The 22,316-nt window shown below is 40.8% G+C and overlaps 1 protein-coding gene across 1 annotated transcript in view; it reads right to left on the minus strand.

Moving 5' to 3' along the window:
• The window catches only part of LOC134534704 (suppressor of lurcher protein 1-like), a 360,907-nt gene that overhangs the window by 12,593 nt on the left and 325,998 nt on the right, over positions 1-22,316 (minus strand). The window contains exon 10 of the mRNA XM_063373180.1: positions 7,201-7,384. Coding sequence (XP_063229250.1) covers positions 7,201-7,384 — 184 coding nt within the window. The remainder of the gene's footprint in view (positions 1-7,200; positions 7,385-22,316) is intronic.

The raw sequence follows: 22,316 nt of genomic DNA on the forward strand, positions 1-22,316 counted from the left end.
ATAGTGCAGGTAAAAATACAAGAGACAGAGGAAGATACGAATTAAGAGTTGGTCAACCATGCGGGGGTTTGTGCATTTGAATCCTTGGTCCGGTTTCATATTTTTAACCAGCACTGGATTGATTTTACCATGGACGCAAGCGCTCCTGATGGTGGGTGGCTGCACTTGCCTCCCACTCCGCCACCAGTCAGCAACCAAACTCTAAGGTAAATGAGAATTTATAGGCCTGCATCTTACAAATTAGGCATTTGATCATTACTATCTAAATTGCGCAGTGCACTCTGCATAATATTTCACCTCCTCGGCATGGGGTTTATTTGACATGCTTTATTTCTAATGTCGCACTTTGCTACTGCTAATAATTCAGGTAATAACTATACTTTTGTTTGGTTTTCGTACTTTTTTTGTAACTATTATATTATAATAATCTATGTTAATTCCTAATACAATAATACTAATCCTATTATTAATTCCTAATACTATGTCCTAGATACTAAAATCAAAATTGCACGAGTGAGTGGTGAAATTCGGATATGTTCAGGACTGTTCGGAACTGTTCAGGACTGTTCGGGACTGTTCGCAAGTTTTGTGTGAAGCCGCCCACTTCTAGGAGCGTTTGAATCCCTGGTTACAAATACCAGATGTGAATTAAAGTGTTAAAGGTGCCTTAGCGTCAATGTACATGGTAGCATTGAATTATTCAATGATGGTAGTGACTCTCTTATACTATTGTGTAAATTAACCGTGTATTGCCCCTCCAGGGAATAGAGATATCTTGGCGCATACAAAATAATTTTTTTATGGCACTCTTATATTAGTATTTAACTAGGCGCGCAGCGCTATTCTCGTCTTTGTTGGTGTTCTATGGCTCTCCAAGGAGTTTAATTTCTGTGTCGATGGTTCGGTGAGGTCTGATCTTGGGCTCATGTAAGTGTTTCGTGCGCGGTGTCAGTTGGCGATACATCACGTCAATAGTTTAATTTTGTAGTTGTGGAATTCATTTACATCTCGACCACCACCTTCTAAATTTTATTTGGAGTTATTGTCTTTTCTGATTACATTTTTAATTTAATTTAATTATTTGTGCGTAAATTTGGCAACATGATAATATCCTCAGATCTATACTCTTCCGAAAGTTTGATCATCTTTAAATTCTAAGGTTACTCCTTTCTGGAGCTATGCGGATATTTTAGTATCACGTGACTAACTTTTGCTGCAAATATAACTGACTTGATTTGGTCGGCCTTGCATTGGCCTTAACTGTTACTCCTCACCTGGGTCTTCGGGCCATATAGTCAAGTGTTTGTTAGTCTTTAAATTGTATCTAGGCATTTTTCAATTTTAAATGATTGCTCGTTTTATAACCTTTAGTCCCTTGCATGTGTAAAATGTTCAAAATAATTATTGTTTCTTTTGGTGCAATGTTGTCCTTTTGTGGTATCGTATACTTGCAAGCACGTAATTTTTCACGTAAAGTTTACACGTATTTTGCAAATTGTGCTTTTTATTAGATATTAGGCTTCGAGTAAAATGAATAAGATAATTTATGGAATCGGTTTTAATAAAGGTTTTTTGTGTTAACATAATTTCATGTCCCTTGAGTTCACGTTAATCAATTTCCACACTAACTTGCTTTCCAGTAGCCCTACCAGAAGGGATTTTTAAGGTTTGTTTGCTGTGTGTATGTGTCTCGATCAGCGAGCTTGGAATTGAAGCTGACGAGACTCTGTGACCGTGTGTTTCGCTCTGACCAACTATTCATCCAAAACAATTCAGTTCATGTATTTTTTTGCCAGTTTATTTTTCAGCTGCTGCATGACTCGCCATTCGTGTATTTTTACTAAAGCATGCAGTACGATTTGTTTTTCTACAAATATTTGTGCCAAATTACACAAATTATAAATTTCTTTTTTAATTTACAAGACAAAAATGTAAAATTATTAAACGTTACAATATATATTTTTGCAGTGCATTTAAATTTTTATTTACTACAATAACGGACTGTTGATAAAGTTTTAAAATGTTCTTCCTAAATATTAGCAAAAAAAAACTCATCAAAGTTTACACCTCTCTTATACAGTAGTTGCAAATGATTTTTTTAATCAATAATTTGCATGAAATCGATAAAGCCTTTCACAATGGAATAAGTGAAAGTCTGTTTATTACATCATTGACTAATAACCTTTTTTTCATTGGCATGGTTGCACAAAATTATTTGTCACAAACAGGTAACATTTACTAAGACAAATGTTTTAAGCTGTGTTTTTTGACTTTAAACTAGCCCCTTCACAACAAGCACACAGGCTATGTCGTTTTGAAGTACTTGGAAAGCCTGTTTAGTTTGAATGAGAAATAACAACGATCGAAACATGTTCATAACAAATGCAACCATCTGTTGAGTTAAACACATTCCAATGAAGTATCTCTATATGCTGTGTGACCAGGGTCGAAGTAAGGTTTTCACATGAGAAAAGCTGCATACCAACTACTTTGACGATTCGTGTTAAAACGTTTTATGGGATAAATACATCGATACCTATATATGGGAGTGCTCACATCGTTCTGACTTGCAGTGTTAACGCATGGTATTGCTTTGATTCCGATTCCGAGCGCGTCATAACCCGTCGTATCACTCATCAGACGATGTTCGGGACTTTATATTTTCGTCAGAAGTGTTGTGCACCAGATGCGACTAGAAATGGAGGCACAAGTGAATGAAATTGTGCGCACTTACAAAAATTTTTACGACATTTCAAGGCAGTACTACAGGAACCAGCAGGCGAGGGGGGAAGCTTTGGAAACAATCGGTAAAGAAATTGGAAAGACGGGTATGTTTTACATTTATAGGATATACCCACTCTCTTTCCCCGTACATGACTCAAAATTCTACTCCAGCACATTCTCCCGCTTCGTCTAGAAGTACAAACACGTTCAACTATTCCGCCAAACGATGCACCCTGCAAAGTATCAACACGTTGTCTAAACGACACGAGAAAACGTCAGAAAATTCGTGAACGCTACCGGGATCTATCTGACATGACACGTCGACACAAACGTCAGCTATCTAACATAACGTGTTAACACGAAACGTCCAGCGTAGTTTGTGTGCAGCTTTATTCGCCTGCGTCTGTGTCCAGCCCTCGAATGTCGCTCAGCTTGCTTCGAACAATGGAGCACCTGGGACGGAATGTACATGTATTTTTGTCAGGCGCGGTATTCCCGAGTAATTAGTGCAACCGGCTCTCCCGCAATGGCCGTGTTTGCTGAACTAACCTCCTGCTGACCTCGCTCCAGCTCGTTCTAATATGCATACGCCGTTTATTATTCATCCCCCAGTCTGGCCAGGGACGAGAGCCATCTCAACAAAAAAGTTAAGGGTCGCTGCTAAGTTCATTTTCAGTCCGCTAAAAAAATATACATATATTTGTATCTGGGCAATGTATACATCATTAACTATTTACGTAGTCGTCAAGCAATTGTGTTGGTTAATGTTGTCAGTTTAAAGACCAGCAAATTATTTTTTGGATCAATTTGAAAAGATTTGTAACAATAATAAATTAAATTTAGGGAGATAAATGTGGACGACAAACACAAACACTTTCCACAAAAAAAAAAAACTGGGGATGGCATGAAGTTTTTCTGAAAAACCAAGTTAGATTTGTGGTTTAACTTATTAAATGTTAACCGTTTGTGAAACATATAATATTGTGCGGCCATGCGATTGAAACCAAAGTAATTAGTTAATTACATCTGAAAAAATCTCAAGGCAACTGATGTAATCAACCAACAGACTTACACTTATTCCATTATAATAGGCTTGATCGATTTCTTGCAAATTATTGATATGTAAATATAATTTTCAACAACTGTATATTAAGACGTGTAAACTTTGAGCAAACATAGTATCGGCAGTTGATGAGTTTTATTTTTTGCAAATATTTAGGAAGAAGTTTTTAAAATTTAACAGTCCGTAATTGGATTAAATACAAACAGAAATGCACTACAAAAATGTATATTGTTTAGTAATTTTACATTTTTGGCTTGTTATTCCACACAAATATGTCTAGAAAACCAAATCGTGCTGCAGTCTTCGGTAAAAATACACGAATGTGCATTTTTTCAAAAACTTACATGTTAAATTGCAAATGTGCTGTTTCTTGTCAGTACACTGTAGCTGTATATGTCCATTTGATTCTCCGTAAAAGTGCAAGATATTTGTTGTCATATACTTATAACTAAAAAACTGCAAAAATATAATTAATTTCACAATTAATACTGAAAAAAACATTTAATTTGAATTTGGTTACCAAAGTGACATTCCTATAACGTATTTTCCTTTATTAGTGTGTGTTTGCAATAAAATGTTTTAAATCAACCCCTATAAAGTACACATTGTTTATAAACATCTATTAGCTACGGGAGAAAACAGAGCTAAGAAAAATCAAAACATATTTTTGGAAGTCCATGAACTTATACTACCAAATGTGGAAAGTTAACACATGCATGTATATGTAAATTTATATACCACGGAGTAAAAATACACCAACGGCTATGACATGTTTACAAAACCGTAGCAATTTTAATAGTACAGGTATACAGTAATAATGGTTAAGACTTTGCTGCAACATACATTTTGTATAAAACAACAAAAAAAAACTTTTTTTATTGTGGATATGTCGCAATCAGGGCCCTGTGTCGCAGGTGTAACCACTGTAATGATTCTTCCTGATTACTTTAAGTATTAGGCTATTTTTAGAGTTACTAAGTTCTGCGCTAGTGTTTGTATGTAAAATGAACTGTTAAACATCCATTTAGTTTATGTTAATGAAAGTATCATTCTTAACAGTAAGTTTTATTTTTAATTTTCAAGTATTTCTTTTTTATGCGTAACATTTTAGATCTTGGAATACAGCATTTGGTAGAAGTAATATCGCGAATGGAACGGGAGTAACATGCAACGGAAATGTGTAACCACGGTGCTGCCATCTATGGCGAATGGCCAAAGAGAGATTTATAGTATTAACCGTTTCATGAGTTTTAACTATATGGGCAGTATATTAATAAAATTCCTTTTCGAAAATCGGGTTTTAATATTTTTTCAAAACATTTCGCTTCAATCGGAGCAGTTTCATTACATGGTTTAATATTCGATCTGCAAATCGAATGAGTATATAGTCGACGTAGTTGCTGCATCAGCGAATTTTAGCAGCGGGTAAGGAATTTACGTATGATTGGTTATCCGAAATGTAGTTGAAAACACAATTTGCGTATATGTATCACACTCGAAATTATTTTCAAGAATTCTATTTTAAATTTCGTCACAAGTTTCGTATTATAAGTGTATTTGTAAAAAGAGAACACATTATTTTGCTCGTTACCGAGGTTAGATGTTTACACTGGCGAGTAATGAAAGACTCGCTCTCATGTTTATCTATGCTAGGGCAGTTATTTAAATGGGCGTGAGACAAACAAGATTTTTATAGTGTTTGAAAAATCTTAAGAATGTTAGTTGGTTTTAATCCAAAGTAACAGTTCTTAATGGATTAAAAAAATTTGTTAAATACTATTTTATTTAAAATGCAACATCCACTCGATGTAATTGTGTGGTCAAGACCGTAAGGTATGGTAAAGAGGCTTGTAGCTAAATAAAACCAACGAAACAAAACTCTCAAGGATGTACCTAAATATAAGGTCACAACTATGTATTATTTTATTTGATATTATAAATATTTTAGTCTTAATTAAAACTACTGGCACCAACAATTTTCCAACAGTGAAAGCCACAGTGATTGATTAGCCATATTTGGGCAATAGCTTAAAATAACTATTAGTCAGCCCGCACCAAATTCTTTAACGCTTTACAAAACTGGTATCTAGGAAAGTTCGTTTATAACTGTCACGAATTGTTTCACATAAAAAAGAAACATTTCATTAAGAGTGTAGTATAATTCGTCATGTTATACAGTGGGACCATAAAGGAATGTCCTAGTTATAAATTTTAATAGTATAAACTGTAAGCATTGTAGAGTTTTGGTTCAAGATAATCTATCGCTGAGTGGCCTTGGGAATTCCGAGGGCCGCCGCGTGAACAAGCGACGCTATTCTCGATCTTTCGGGCGTCGGGTCGGGCCGGGATGACGCGACTCGTCACAGCTGCTCTCGTCGGTTCGAGAAGGGCGCCACAGACTACTTATGCAGGACGCCGGCCTCTGCGGAAGTTTTTGCGACAGAGTTCAGTAGAGTGTGCCGCGTGAGTTCCGCGGTGAGTTCCGCGACGAGTTCAGCGACGGACGGGAGCGGCGAGAGTCCAGCGATGGAGTGAGCCGCTTGAGTGCTGTGAGTGCGGTGAGAGTTTGGCGACAGAGCTCTGCGGGGTGTGCCACATAGTTCCTGAGTGCGACATCGGCGAAGAGGGTGAGAGACACCCTGAGAGTGGCGTGACGCGTAGTTCGACTGGATCGTGGGAGTGCGGCGACTGAGTGACGCGAGACCGAGTGTGTGGAAAGGCGTGATGTAAGAGACGAACCACTGTTGAGCCTTGCCCCAGTGAGGAGTGAGAATTGTGGAACTTGAGAATGGGCCTTTTTAAGTTCCAGTAATTTGTGATAGGACATTTTTTTAGTAGAAATATTTATTATCAATGTAAAAACATAGGTCGTAACAGTATTGTAATAATTGTAATTCTAATTTTATAGGTAGGTAATTTAAAACTTTTTATTACTTTTTACTTTTAAATATTTGGCTCACCAATGCGTTTTGTACGTTCCCTGATCATTACGAAAGTGACCATGTACTGGTCCATGTTGTTACTCGTCTTTGTTGACACTTTTCCGTTACATTTTCAGGAAATCACTCTTACCGACTGCCGTACTCAGCGAGCTGATATGTTCGGGAAGCCTTCTTTTCACAGACGAGAGAGCCAAAACCCGTAGTTCCCCGAAGTTCATGTTTTTTTCCAGTATCTTTAATGTAGCGATCCTAACCAAATCAACCGTCCACAATGTTTTAAAGTATTTATAATGTAGCTAACCTAACCTAATTGACCAATAGTATCCTTTTATCAACACCACCATATTTATTTACAATGAACAAAAAAAAAAAAAAAAAAACCCGAAGATGCACGATCGGTCGTTTGGCTCTCTCGTGTGTGAAAAGAAGGCTTCCCAATATGTCCACACCTAGTGGAAGGAAGGCACTCACTGGTCGCCGCCGCCGGCCAGGTACAGGTCGAAGTGGGTGAAGACGACGCGCACCCGCTCCGCGCCGCGGCCCTGGAAGTCGTACTGGCAGTAGCTGCCCGGCGGGTAGGGCTTGGGGTGCAGCGGCGACGCCACGCTGCCGTTCTTGCGCGCGTCACTGCTCAGCGCCACGTCGCAGCTGGACGCTGCGTCACAACAGAGCATGGCATACCTGGACATGACTGGGCTTCAGTTCGTCTCATTACTCTTATTAATGCTGGGAAGCTATTCAGGGAACGGTTTACATACAGCATTAAGGGGCCCGCCTACCTGGTCACACAGACGCTGTGCAGAGCTTCAGGAAAAACAACGCGATTTCAAAACTACTCAACATATCCGAGTGGGGTATATCTACGAAAAGCATTGAAGAGTTCGCTGAAGCCCGAAAAGTACCTACTTTTAATTTTGGATCATGTTTTTATACTGTATTTCTAGAAAAGTTAAAATGGCTAAAACGCATGTTTTGAGAGTAATTTTTAGGCGTAAAACAACCAGTACAGATTATTAAAAGCACTTAAGGGACTTGCATTACACCTTTATCTTCATTTATCGGCCATATAATGTTGCGGTCACCGCTCAAATTTCACAGTTATCCTGTGACGACGAGAAGACTACGCGTCAATTCATAGCCTTGCGCTTAGAAGCGATACCGCGCTAGAAATACCATCGAGCGTCTCACTTATCATCCCGCCTCACTAACACACATACACCCCTGACGAGGCGGGACCCTTAACCGGTACTGGGACAACACAAATCATTCATTTTCGTGTAAGAATCTGTAAATATTAATGAATATTCCTGTTCCATTTACAAAACAAAATACAGAGAGTACAAATTCTTTGACAAATATCTTTTAAAAAAATTATTTATCTTTTTATTATTAAAATAGGCTGCTACGTTCGTTGAATGACATTTTCAGCGTGGAATATTGATTTGAATATTTATTTTTTGACATACGCCATTGCTAGTTTGCACTGTACGTCATAGAGTAAACCCGAAGAAAGGGACAAAGGAAGATGAAAACACAACACACATAATGATATGTCAAAATCAGCTAATGTCAAATGTTAAATATAAAGACAGATAAGAGAATTCCTTGTAAGGAATTTGCCAGAACGATATCCAAGCAACAGACGAACACAGAGGGTTGACAACGACGAGACACTTGTCAAAAGAAAACAGCGACAGATAGAGGAACCCAACGAAGATACTAAACAGATAATATGGAAACACAGCGAAAATACAGCGATGCACATGCGAACCCAGGCTTCCCCAGGACGAACAGTGTAATCTGGGAATGGCGTAGGTCTAAAATAATGATTTCATAAAAAAAATTGTAGTAGGTACTATAAAATAAAGCCATTACCACAAAAAAGGTTAATGAAGTTATATTACTTTACATACTTGAAGGTAAATTTTTTTAGCACGGAACGAAAAGGCGCGCGCGCCCATTGTGGAATTTAAGACACTGTAAAATATTTTTTGTAATTTTACAAGGATAGCATAACGATATAACTTGTGCCTTGCAGTTTTACAAGTGATATCGTTGGAAATCGAGCTGTCAAGTATTTTCCTTGTAAACAAGTACAAAATCGTTTTACAGTTTAGCATGCGCGTTCAGTCTAGTGTTCAAACGCAAGATGTACAACCTAGCATGTGGTTTCATTTTCAAACGAGTGAAAAATAGTCCATGTAACAAACAATACTTATATAATCTACAACTGCTAGAACTATAGATTATTTTATATTGCTGACACTAGCAAACACAATTTCTGTAACTTCTATCTTCTTCAAATACACGTATAATTTATCATTTTGTTAGAACGTACATAAAGTTCATGGTGTTTACTACTTTTTTGGTTCTCTTTAATATGACGAACGCTGATAGTTCATACTAACTTTATTATTGATTTCATAATGAGAGAGACGTAGAACATAAGTACATGCACACTTAACAATAAAATTAACAAATATATTTAAAAAAATTGCGATTAGAGATAGTGATAAAGACGTTGCAGCTACTGATGTAGCTAGTAACTCTGTTACACCCCTCGTGCCTCAAAATTGAATTATATTGAATTAATTAAAACGAGCCTTGGAAACTTGCTGGAAAAAAAAAATAAGTTAAATAAATTGAATTACCAGAGGCGGCACGAGGTGGTGAACAAACAAAATTTAGGAACTTCCTGTAACAAGCAAGGAGGAAGTTGGTGGATCGTTAAAATTAATTAATAAAAACTACACGATTAACTTGATCTATAGTTTCCCTGTTTTATTTGCCCTGATGAATTATCTTGTTTCCATTACTTTACATACAAAAGGTTTTAAAAAGTTTCAAAGATTTAAAAAAAAACAAAAGAAAAACGAAAAGGGGCCGGCCCGCGATTATTTGAAACAAAGTACATTGTATTGATACATTATTACAACTTGCAAGGTTCTACTACATTAAATTTGTCGCTGATTAGTTTACCATATCAGTGGATTAAGGGGATAGTCACTTATCGCTGGTTTGTCTTTAAAAGGGGGGGGGGGGGGGGGGAATAGAAATAGAAACCATATCACCCGAGTCTTCCAGGTGTGGAGTTAAAAATGCCGAACTGTAGAATGGAAGAAAGCTGCTTCTTCTAATGGATGGATCTCGGACTGCCGAAAAACATACTGGTGGACAATTCGTCCACCAGTAGTTGCTGGATCTCGAATCTAGCTGAATATGTGCATCGCTGGGAGGTCATACCCCTGACAAAACAGGGGAGTTGCCTTCAAGCTGCCATCGCGGAGTCAGCCATGGTCTGTAGCTCGCGATTTGCGCGGCTGGGCGCGGATGATTTCTTCATAGTTAAAAAAAATTAAAAGGGAAAATTTCAAAACAAAAAAATTACTAACACTATGCAGACAGACTAATCTACTTGAATTTAGTTGAGGGATAGCATCCCTTATTTAGGACGATTACATAGTCGCTAGCGGTCGGATGAAGTCTTCCAGAGTCTTCTGAGCTCGCCGGAGATCTGTCTGCAAACGTGACGCGCGCTGATCTGTGTCGCGGCAAACCGCGTCTCGTAATTAAAAAGGAGGCGCCGGCTCTTACAGGTGGAGGGGGTCTGGGCCGCCGAAAGATTCCGAACTTGCCCGAATGCGGGCGGAAAAAAAAAACTCTGGCAGGAGTTTTGACGTTGGCCTCACTGGGCGACAGTAGAGAACTCTGTCGGAGGGGTCTGAGTTGAAAACAATCGACTCGCCCACGGCGTCCATATAACTCAAGGGAAAGCAGGTGCTGCTCTCTGGCGCCCTAGAGGGTAGGCTAGCGGAGAAGTTCGCGACTTGGTCGCTAGGTAGCTCTTGCGATCAGTTTTGGCGCACTCGTTTTTTGCGAGGAGACCTTGAGGACGGTCACGGTTGACCAGGGGGTTACGACCGGTCATTGGTCTTACTTGGAACTGTGAAGGGGGGGGGGGGGTGAGGGTAAAATGCAACGCTGCTGGGAATCTACGTCCCGTCGTGCCTGCAGAGGAGCGAACTTAACACTAATACGTGATGAAAAAAGCCAATCTCAGCTCGTCTCTGAGAACTGGTCGCCTGCAGGCTACAGGCTTGCCTATGCAGTTAGGGTCACGAAGAGAAATGATATTACAGGCTTGAGGCGTGACTGAAGGCGAAGCTGTCTGCCAGTCAGGGATTAGGCCAGCAATATATCCGATACGCCGATGGGACAGGGGCTTCAGGGCACTGAGACAAGGTTTAACTCAGAGGAGTACACCAGACTAACAAAGTAAAATCACACTATAGTAGAGCAAATCAAATTTCCACACAAAAAATCTAAAATCATAATAAAAATTTAAAATATATCGTGTCGAAATTACTAATTAACGGCACATACTTCCCCCCTGAAAGACGGATTCAGGGTGGCCCACTTGAGCCACCAAAAACCTGGGTTCCAGAAACTTACCCTGTACCAGGATCTACTGTAGTAAACTACTTACAATGGCTAACAATTCTTACGTGTTTAAATAAAGGCTAAAACTGAATTAGGGGCGCCCCTTTAAACTAGACAACTTAGTGTAACACTTCTTAACTTAAATTTCTTATAAACTAGTACCATGGATTTTTTATTTTACTTATGATTATGACCTAGGTTTTTTTTTATATCAACACGTTGGTTGAGTATGGCATGCCGTAGTAGGAACGCTGTTCCTTGTATAAAGAAACACAGTGAAGAGTGCCCTCATTTTAGGTTGGGGTGTACTTTCTTCAACTGAGAAATGTGTGCGCGCGCGCGATATTCGCCGGAGCTGGGGTCGGCTAACGCGACCGTGACTGGCGTGAGGTATCGCTGGATCTGCCAGGGGCCATTCCAACGATATGAAAGCTTGGCTGACCTCTTGTCGATCGCCTTGCTGAGTGTGTGTGCTCTGCACAACACTAAATCTCCTACTCTGTAGGGATTGGGATAGCGTTTTTTGTTATATTTTTGCCTGCTTGCCTCGTGGGCCAAGTTCAGGTTTTTACGAGCTCTACTCCAGACTTCCTTAATGTTCCTGGGGTCGTCTGGCAGTAACTCTTTTAACGTCCATTGATTAGAGAGTGGGGTGTTGGGCTGGTATGTAAACATAAGTTCAAACGGTGTTGTTTTGTGACTTTCATGTCTGGCGGAATTGAAAGCCATTTGCAACCACACGAGATTGGAATCCCACCTATCCTGCGAGTTCGCATGGAATGCTATTAAGGCAGACCGGAGGTTTCGGTTGAAACGCTCCGCATGTGAAGGCTGGGGGTAGTAGGGAGTCGTGGTCACATGCTGAATCCCGTGTGAAAAACACATGTTTTTGAACTGAGTCGATTTAAAGTTTGTGGCATTATCGGAAACGATAATGGAAGGTACCCCGGATATTTTGAAAATATAATTTTGGAGGGCTCGAATGGTGATTTCGGCCGTGGCTCTTCTAACAGGGATTAGCCACACAAATTTTGAGAATGCATCTACGCATACTAGAAGCATCGAATTTCCGTCTTTTGACCTTGGGAAGGGTCCCACAAAATCAATGAAAAGTTTTTGCATGGGCCTTTCGGCCACATCGGAACTCAAAAATTCGAATTGTGTTTTCTGGGCAGGTTTGCTCAAATTGCACAACTTGCATAATTTGACCCTCTGGGTTATGTCTTTATGCATTCCGTCCCAGATGAAATGCTTGCGGATGTTTTCAATAGTTTTGAAAATGCCTAAATGTGCGCCTAAAGGTGATGAGTGATAATATTGAAAAATCATGTCCCTGAGATTTTGAGGTAAGGCTATTTTAAAATTCTTACATTGCTGAGTTCTTCGATAAAGAATTCCCTTAGATAGTTTGTGGTATTTTGGGGGTGAACCTGAGTTTATTTGCGCAATTATGTCAGACAGTTGCGGGTCCGAATTTTGGTGGGATCGTAAATCCGAAAAGGCTAGCGGAAAATCTGTGAGCAATGCGTGGCAGGCCATAGGATTGTTTTCCTGAATCTCGGAGTTGGAAGGATTCTCGAACATTCGAGAAAGAGTATCTGCCACGATGTTCTGTGAACCACGAATATGTTGGATGCTGAATTTGAGAGAAGCAATTTTTACAATCCACCGACCTAATTTACCTAGTTGCTTCGGATGGGCTAGAAGCCAAGCAAGGGCCTGGTTGTCGGTTTCTAGTAGGAATTCTTTGTGTTCCAAATAGGGCCGGAACTTATCTATGCCGAAAACTACGGCAAGGCACTCAAGTTCGTATACCGAGGAGGCTTTCCTCTCCTGGTGTGTTAGGGTGCGGGAGGCGAAAGCTATAGGTTGCCTGCAGCCATCGAATTCTTGTGACAACACGGCCCCAATGGCCACACTGGATGCATCGGTTTGCAAAATAAAAGGTTTACTGAAATCAGCCATTCTAAGTACTGGAGGGCTAGCTATTGCATGTTTTAGAAAATCAAAAGCTTTGTCCTGTTCTGGACCCCAATTGAAAACGGAATTTTTCTTACGTAGAGCATTCAGTGGTGCTGCATGCTCAGCAAAATTAGGTATGAATTTGGCGTAAAAATTTGCCATGCCAATAAACCTGGAAATGCCCTTAGCATCTTTAGGGGGTTGGAAATCCTTTATCGCTTGTGTGCGATTAGGGTCAATGGTTACTCCTCGACTTGAAATCAGGTGTCCGAGGAAAGAAATTTCCTGCACTGCAAATTTCACCTTCTTTGTATTAACAGTGAGGCCGGATTTACGTAGTCGCTTAAGGACTTCTTGCAAATGCGCCATATGCTCTTCAAAAGATTCTGAATAAACAACGACATCATCAAGATAATTAAAAACAAATTTGAATTTCAGGTCGCCGAAAATTTGGTCTAGAAGGCGTGTTAACACTTGGGCGCCTGTGGCTAGACCAAAGGGTACTACCTTGTATTGATACAGATTCCACGGAACGCAGAAACTTGTGACGTGTTTAGACTCTGGTGTTTGTGGTATTTGATGATAGGCCGAATTTAGGTCAAACACACTGAAAAATTTGGCTTTACTAAACCAGTGACATGCCGAATTTAGGTCTGGTAATGGCGTCATCTCTACTTCAATTTGCCGATTTACGCGGCGGAAATCGACCACCATGCGGTGACCTTGGCCTTGGTCCTTGGGTACTAAAAATGCCGGGGAGGCGAAACTGGAAGTGGAAGGTTCGATAACATCTTTGTCCAATAAATTTTGTATGTGATCCCGCATTATCTGCATTTTAGGTCCTAATAATTGGTAAGGGTGACACCTAACTGGGGTTTTGTCCAAAAGCTTAATTTCATATTGGGTGAGATGGGTGCGCCCTAATTTTTCACTCAAAACGTCGGGAAAGTTACTGCATAACTTCTCTATTTCTTGTTTCTGTTCAAAGTTAAGATGGGTTAGTGAAATGTTATTATCACCTTTAGCCTCTGTGTGAATGGCATTTACTTTGCTCTGACATTTTGCGTCAGGTGACACAAAAGAAACAAAAAGTTGGTTGTTAAATTTAAAGTGAACTCTTCGTGCTTTCAAATCAATTATCATGCCTGTTTTTGCAATAAAATCGGAACCAAAAATTAAATCTGTGGCCAAATCATTTGCTACTAAGAATGGGAAAGACCAAGAAAACAAATTGATTTTTACTTTAACAAAAACAATACGACTTACCTTCAAAGGCTGTTCAGCAGCTGTAAAACACTTTATTTTTATTGGCTCTACCTTTTGAGTCAAACGGTCTTGTTGTAAGTTCCTGAATAGCTGGCCTGACACGAATGATCGCACGGATCCAGTATCTATTAGGTCTGGAACTTCTTGTTTTCCAATTATTGTGTTGGCGTAGGGCAAAACTGTGGGTATATTAGCTAGAATATTATGACATGTTCTTTTGTCCGTGGTTCGCGGACAATTACATCGTCTGCACATAGGCCTAAACATGTTACAGTTTTCCGTTTGCTTGTTTTGGCGGGCTTTGTTTTTCTTAGCTCGCCTTTGTTTCTGTTTTCTTCTTTTGTTTTTTCCTCTGTGTGGGGAAGCGGTGTTTTGTTGAAGTTTTTGTTCGTAATTTTTATTAGGGCCTTGGTGTAGGGAAAAATTCCTAATGGTTGTTTGGGTGGCTGGCACAGAAAGAATTCTTTCTGGCCAGCGGTTTACATGTTTTTTGGATTCTGAGAATAGTTAGAATTTGGCCGATAGTTTCTTGCACGACACTGCTCAATGTAGTGCCCAGACTTTTTGCAGTACCTACAAACCGGTATGCTCTCATCTTTGTACTGGGGCCTAGCGACGTGTTCTGATTTGTGCTTTTGTTGCGAAAAATGTTTATTGGGAAATTGTTGTTTGTTTTCTGTTTCCGCCCGTGCGTTGTTGTGGGTGTAGGAATTTGATTCTCGATTTCGCTGGTGGTCAGCGTATTCCACGTTCGTGTTCGAGATACACAGGCGGTCTAGTTCGGCAAAGTTTTGCGGTCGAGACTGGAAAACTGCCCTCGATCGTTCCTGCGGATTAATTCCATCAAGGATGTTTGAGACTATCTCACTCTCAGGTACTCGCAACCGAAGAATTTGCGCAGCTAGTTTGATGTCTGCTATGAAGTTAGGTAGGGCCTCATTCCTTTGCTGTAGCCTATTGTACCACTCCAGTCTGATGTTGGTCATCAAACGGGCTGGAATAAAATAATTTAGAACGTCCTCATGAAATTGGTCAAAAGAATAATTTTGCTCAATGGCGAGCGTCACTCGCTCGCTCAAGGGTGGTTGTGTAAAGGGGAAAATAACTTCTAGGAGTTCCCTGTCTGGAAGGTTTGCCTTTTGTTTGATTTTGAACAAATTCTTTAGGAAGTCGATTAGGCTCCTGGGCTCCAACCCTGTGGTTTCCTTCAAATTAGCCAGCAGTCTTTCAACGGGATTTGGTATCTTAGCGTAAAAACTACCTCCAGTTGTCTGATTGAAGGTAGGAACCACAGGTACTGGGTTCGGTGCTAGATTAGAGGCTTGAGGTGTGACTGGTGGAGGTTGAGTTTGGTTTTGAAGTTGGTATACCTGCGGGCCCAATGGCAGGTATGTGGTGGCGGGGCTGGGGTAAGGAAGTTGTGATTCTATCCTGCCACCAGGGTGCACAGGGGCTGGTTGTGGTAGCGTAGCTGCCAGGGTGGAAGGAAAGGCTATCAGTGGCGAAACTGACCTTCCACTGGCCGAGGAGGTGGGAAGGGCTTCCGGAGAGGTATGGAGGGATGAGAAGGCTGACCGGAATTCATGATAGGGGTTGAAAATGGCGGATGAGGTGGAGGGTAGGTATATGGGTTGGGGCATGTAAACAGGATGAGCTGAGAGCGAATGCATAGGATAGGCGAAGGTGACATTGGTGCTCGGGTGAGTACCAGTCGCCATGACAGTCGCAGATGGAAAATGAGATGGTGTGAATGTCGAAGTCAATGCCCGGCGACGTGATGTCACGGGGGGTGAGGGCGGTGGGGAGGGTAAAAGAGGTGGGGTAGGGACTGGGCTGCCTCCAGTGTGCATTTGTTTTGGGGGTTCCTGTACTTGACTGTCAGTTACTCCTCCTGCCACTGCCTCTACGGGTTCAAGTATTCTTTGGTCGATTGCGGCTAGTTTGCTCCGCAATTGGAAATTTAGAGCAGGAATCTGTTGCCTACATTTCTCGATCTCCTTTTGGTAGATCCCATTTAATTTTTTGGTGGCTACTATTGTGAGGTTGGTAAATCTCGTGCCAATATGACTCAAGCGAGTTAGCGCACGTAAGATGTTGTTTCTATTTGTCTCGTCTCGTACAGAATTAGTGTAACTGTGGAGTTCCTGAAATTTACTACAAACACAGTTAAATTCCTCCAAAGAGTCCAAGTCAGCGAGATTAGTGACTTGTGGTTGAATTTCTTCGGCACACGCAGCTCGGAATCTTCTCCAGAGCATGGCCATGTTACCGAGGCTTGACAAACCTCGAAATCGGAGTTCGTACTCCAGCTCGTCACGGAGGAGATACTCCGGCGTGAGCATTGTGTCCCTTTCGTAGGTGGACCTTGGTCCAGTCTTACGAGGACAGCAAAACATATACAAAAAATTATGTTGATTGGTCAAAAGAAAATTACCAACAAAGACTTAAAACTATGGTTGAAACAGTACCTTAAATTCTACACAAGACTCTCTTAATTTAACTTAGCTTAATAATATTGTAGTTGCTCCGACGGGTCGGAAGTATGTGCCCAGAATACAAAAGTTTTTTTTTTTTTAATATTTAACTTCTAAACACACGATTAGCTAATAAAAAAGACTAACTATTGCTCCCGGCAGACGAATGAGTTGGTACTTCTGTTGGCATCTCTCTCAGAGGTAAGCGACCTCCGGGACTTGCGGGAACAAGGTGTGTGTGTGTGTGTGTGTCCGCGCGAGCCTCAGACACGAACGAGATATGATAACACCGCCGGTCGCCCGGGGTGCAGGGGAGGAGGGGATGTCTACGGCCTTGTCAACAGCACGTCCGGGGACGCGCGGTGGAGAGAGGACAGCTGGCTGGCTGAAGGACGTCTTGCGCGCTACGCGCTAGTCTAAGTCCACACGGAAATTTAACTCAAGATAAATTTTAAAATTTTAACTCAATATAACTACAGGGTGTACCAGTGATGAGTTTACAATATTATTACAAAATTGCTATCATCAGAAAAAATTAATTTAAAAATTTTTTTTTTCTTTTTTTTGCTTATATTATTCAGGTATGCACATAAAACCGGAAACCACGCTCTGCTACCAAGTTGTTACACCCCTCGTGCCTCAAAATTGAATTATATTGAATTAATTAAAACGAGCCTTGGAAACTTGCTGGAAAAAAAAATAAGTTAAATAAATTGAATTACCAGAGGCGGCACGAGGTGGTGAACAAACAAAATTTAGGAACTTCCTGTAACAAGCAAGGAGGAAGTTGGTGGATCGTTAAAATCAATAAATAAAAACTACACGATTAACTTGATCTATAGTTTCCCTGTTTTATTTGCCCTGATGAATTATCTTGTTTCCATTACTTTACATACAAAAGGTTTTAACAAGTTTCAAAGATTTAAAAAAAAACACAAAAGAAAAACGAAAAGGGGCCGGCCCGCGATTATTTGAAACAAAGTACATTGTATCAGGGACCGGAAAGTTACTTTTAAAAAGTAACACAGTTACAGTTACAAATACTCCATTGGAAATGTAACCCTGTTACAATTACAAGTTACACAACTAAAAATAAACCAGTTACAGTTACAGTTCTGAGAAAAGTAACTGTAAGTTACTTTAACAGTTACTTTGTGAAAAACTAAAAATGTGATACGTAATATTGTTATATTAAAAGCTAATAAAACATATTGTGTTTAGTAAATATATATGTTTATTTAAACTGAAAAATTTTAAATTAGGTCTTATATTACATTGAGTATTTAGTTCACACTACAAAAAATAACACTGATATAAAATCACCACTTTTTTAACCACTGCTTATTGATAGAGACCTGAATAATTCGCGGATTCATTTCGTGATATGCTACAATTCAAATAATTATACTTTAGTGCTGCTTCTACCACTGGTTCAATGTTAATCTGGAGTAATGAGGGCCAATTATAGACCCTCAATCACAGAAGTGTCGAATCACAGATACTCAGTCGAGACGACTCACAAGTCAGCAGCCAATGAACAGGTGGCATTTGCCCGAGTGTGTAGAGTGTAGCGGAGTCTATCCTGGAGGTCATTGAACCCGCGAATTATTCCGGTCTCTACTTATTGATCTTGAATAGCAGTTGCTTCTCAAAATTTGAATCGCTTAAATTGCCTCTATTTGGGCGTAAAACTAAACTTGCACAGCTGAACAACCTTTCAGCTGCAGCACTTGTTGGCATTGCTGTGTTCAACTTAATGAAAAGTTTTTTGATTTGAGGATAGTCATTGAGTGAAGAAATGCCCTTATTTCTTGGCTTCTCGCTTCATTAGATTCTGTCATTGCTCTCGCGCATGTGCACAGGTACGTTAATTAATTAAACAGCACAGCAGTAAACCCGCATGCCACAAATATTAAATAAATGACAATCAAAATACGAGCGCAGGCTAGCCAACAGCAGTTTTACAAGTACAAGCAATACCATCGCAAATTATATGCTTGTCGGGATTTTCATTCTGGCATTGAAAAAATCAACAAATCATTGTTCGTTCAGTAATAAATATATTTAAAAAATGTAACGCAAGAAGTAACGACAATTATCGTTATTTAAGGCGGAAAAATGTAATTCAGTTACAGTTACAGTTACTGAAAACTTAATATATTGCGTTACCACGATCGTTACCATAAAAAGTAACTGTTACAAATAACGTCGTTACTAGTAGCGCGTTACTTCCAGTCCCTGCATTGTATTGATACATTATTACAACTTGCAAGGTTCTACTACATTAAATTTGTCGCTGATTAGTTTACCATATCAGTGGATTAAGGGGATAGTCACTTATCGCTGGTTTGTCTTTAAAAAGGGGGGGGGGGGGAATAGAAATAGAAACCATATCACCCGAGTCTTCCAGGTGTGGAGTTAAAAATGCCGAACTGTAGAATGGAAGAAAGCTGCTTCTTCTAATGGATGGATCTCGGACTGCCGAAAAACATACTGGTGGACAATTCGTCCACCAGTAGTTGCTGGATCTCGAATCTAGCTGAATATGTGCATCGCTGGGAGGTCGAACCCCTGACAAAACAAGGGAGTTGCCGTCAAGCTGCCATCGCGGAGTCAGCCATGGTCCGTAGCTCGCGATTTGCGCGGCTGGGCGCGGATGATTTCTTCATAGTTAAAAAAAATTAAAAGGGAAAATTTCAAAACAAAAAAATTACTAACACTATGCAGACAGACTAATCTACTTGAATTTAGTTGAGGGATAGCATCCCTTATTTAGGACGATTACATAGTCGCTAGCGGTCGGATGAAGTCTTCCAGAGTCTTCTGAGCTCGCCGGAGATCTGTCTGCAAACGTGACGCGCGCTGATCTGTGTCGCGGCAAACCGCGTCTCGTAATTAAAAAGGAGGCGCCGGCTCTTACAGGTGGAGGGGGTCTGGACCGCCGAAAGATTCCGAACTTGCCCGAATGCGGGCGGAAAAAAAAAACTCTGGCAGGAGTTTTGACGTTGGCCTCACTGGGCGACAGTAGAGAACTCTGTCGGAGGGGTCTGAGTTGAAAACAATCGACTCGCCCACGGCGTCCATATAACTCAAGGGAAAGCAGGTGCTGCTCTCTGGCGCCCTAGAGGGTAGGCTAGCGGAGAAGTTCGCGACTTGGTCGCTAGGTAGCTCTTGCGATCAGTTTTGGCGCACTCGTTTTTTGCGAGGAGACCTTGAGGACGGTCACGGTTGACCAGGGGGTTACGACCGGTCATTGGTCTTACTTGGAACTGTGAAGGGGGGGGGGGGTGAGGGTAAAATTCAACGCTGCTGGGAATCTACGTCCCGTCGTGCCTGCAGAGGAGCGAACTTAACACTAATACGTGATGAAAAAGGCCAATCTCAGCTCATCTCTGAGAACTGGTCGCCTGCAGGCTACAGGCTTGCCTATGCAGTTAGGGTCACGAAGAGAAATGATATTACAGGCTTTAGGCGTGACTGAAGGCGAAGCTGTCTGCCAGTCAGGGATTAGGCCAGCAATATATCCGATACGCCGATGGGACAGGAGCTTCAGGGCACTGAGACAAGGTTTAACTCAGAGGAGTACACCAGACTAACAAAGTAAAATCACACTATAGTAGAGCAAATCAAATTTCCACACAAAAAATCTAAAATCATAATAAAAATTTAAAATATATCGTGTCGAAATTACTAATTAACGGCACTACTCCTTAAATAATATATACACATACCCATACATATATTTCACGTCTTCGATTGTATAAGATTGCTCGTTTAACACCAGCAATTGTCATATACATGTTATATCTTTCGTAATCATAAATGAACAACTTAATGGTCACCACAGATAATGTGAAACAATGCACAAAAACATTAGTAACATATAGGTGGAAAAAGCTTTCTGTAGGAATTTTTTTTATAAATGTCATCTTTTACAAAAGTTGAGTTATTACACTTTCAAACTACCAAAATACATTTGATTTCAAAAATATATTATATTATAAAACTTTGATATAAACTGGATACATAGTAAGGAAAATTTCCTCACTTTTTCTCACACTCACCATATTGCAATACAATTTTTTTTTGTTGCTAAAATAGTGCCTCTCAACGCCCAATATTGTCGTTCTACAGTCACTGCCATGGAAAACAACAATCATTTGAAACTGTTCCCACAGTGGAAAAATTTCCACTTCATCCAATTTTTATGGGTGTTTCGCAAACATGATGGCGACCTTCAGCTGGATTAAAAGTGACTTCAAACAACATAATTACAATTTTTTCACACGTTCAGAACAGACTGGATGTGTCTAGCCATCAATTACTGTATGTGCCTTACCACTGGATATATGTGCCTGGCCACCGACTCAACGTACCTTGTCATCAACTGTACATTCCTGACCGTGAAATACACGCCTAAACACCAACTGAATGAGCCTTGCCACCTACCGAACTTGTGTTCCTGACCACTGGATATATGTGCCTTGCCACCTACTGAACTTGTGTTCCTGACCACTGGATATATGTGCTTGCCCAACGACTAGACGTGCCTTCCCACCAACTGTACATGCCTGACCGTGTAATACACGCCTGGCCACCAACTAAATGTGCCTTGCCACCTACTGAACTTGTGTTCCTGACCATTGGATATACATGCCTGGCCACCAACTGGACGTTCCTTGCCACCAAGTGTACATGCCTGACCGTGTAATACACGCCTGGCCACCAACTAAATGTGCCTTGCCACCTACTGAACTTGTGTCCTGACCACTGATTATATGTGCCTTGCCACCTAAGGAACTTGTGTTCCTGACCACTGGATATATGTGCCTGGCCACCAACTGGACGTGCCTTGCCACCAACTGTACATGCCTGACCGTGTAATACACGCCTGGCCACCAACTAAATGTGCCTTGCCACCTACTGAACTTGTGTTCCTGACCACTGGATATATGTGCCTTGCCACCTACTGAACTTGTGTTCCTGACCATTGGATATACATGCCTGGCCACCAAATGGACGTGCCTTGCCACCAACTGTACATGCCTGACCTTGTAATACACGCCTGGCCACCAACTGAATGTGCCTTGCCACCTACTGAACTTGTGTTCCTGACCATTGGATATAAGTGCCTTGCCACCTACTAAACTTGTGTTCCTGACCACTGGATATATGTGCCTTGCCACCTACTGAACTTGTGTTCCTGACCACTGGATATATGTGCCTGGCCACCGACTGGACGTGCCTTGCCACCAACAGTACATGCCTGACCGTGAAAATCACGCCTGGCCACCAACTGAATGTGCCTTGCCACCTACTGAACTTGTGTTCCTGACCACTGGATATACATGCCTGGCCACCAACTGGACGTGCCTTGCCACCAACTGTACATGCCTGACCGTGTAATACACGCCTGGCCACCAACTGAATGTGCCTTGCAATCTA

The sequence above is a fragment of the Bacillus rossius genome, chromosome 8, assembly GCF_032445375.1.
Source record: "Bacillus rossius redtenbacheri isolate Brsri chromosome 8, Brsri_v3, whole genome shotgun sequence".
Lineage (NCBI taxonomy): Eukaryota > Metazoa > Arthropoda > Insecta > Phasmatodea > Bacillidae > Bacillus > Bacillus rossius.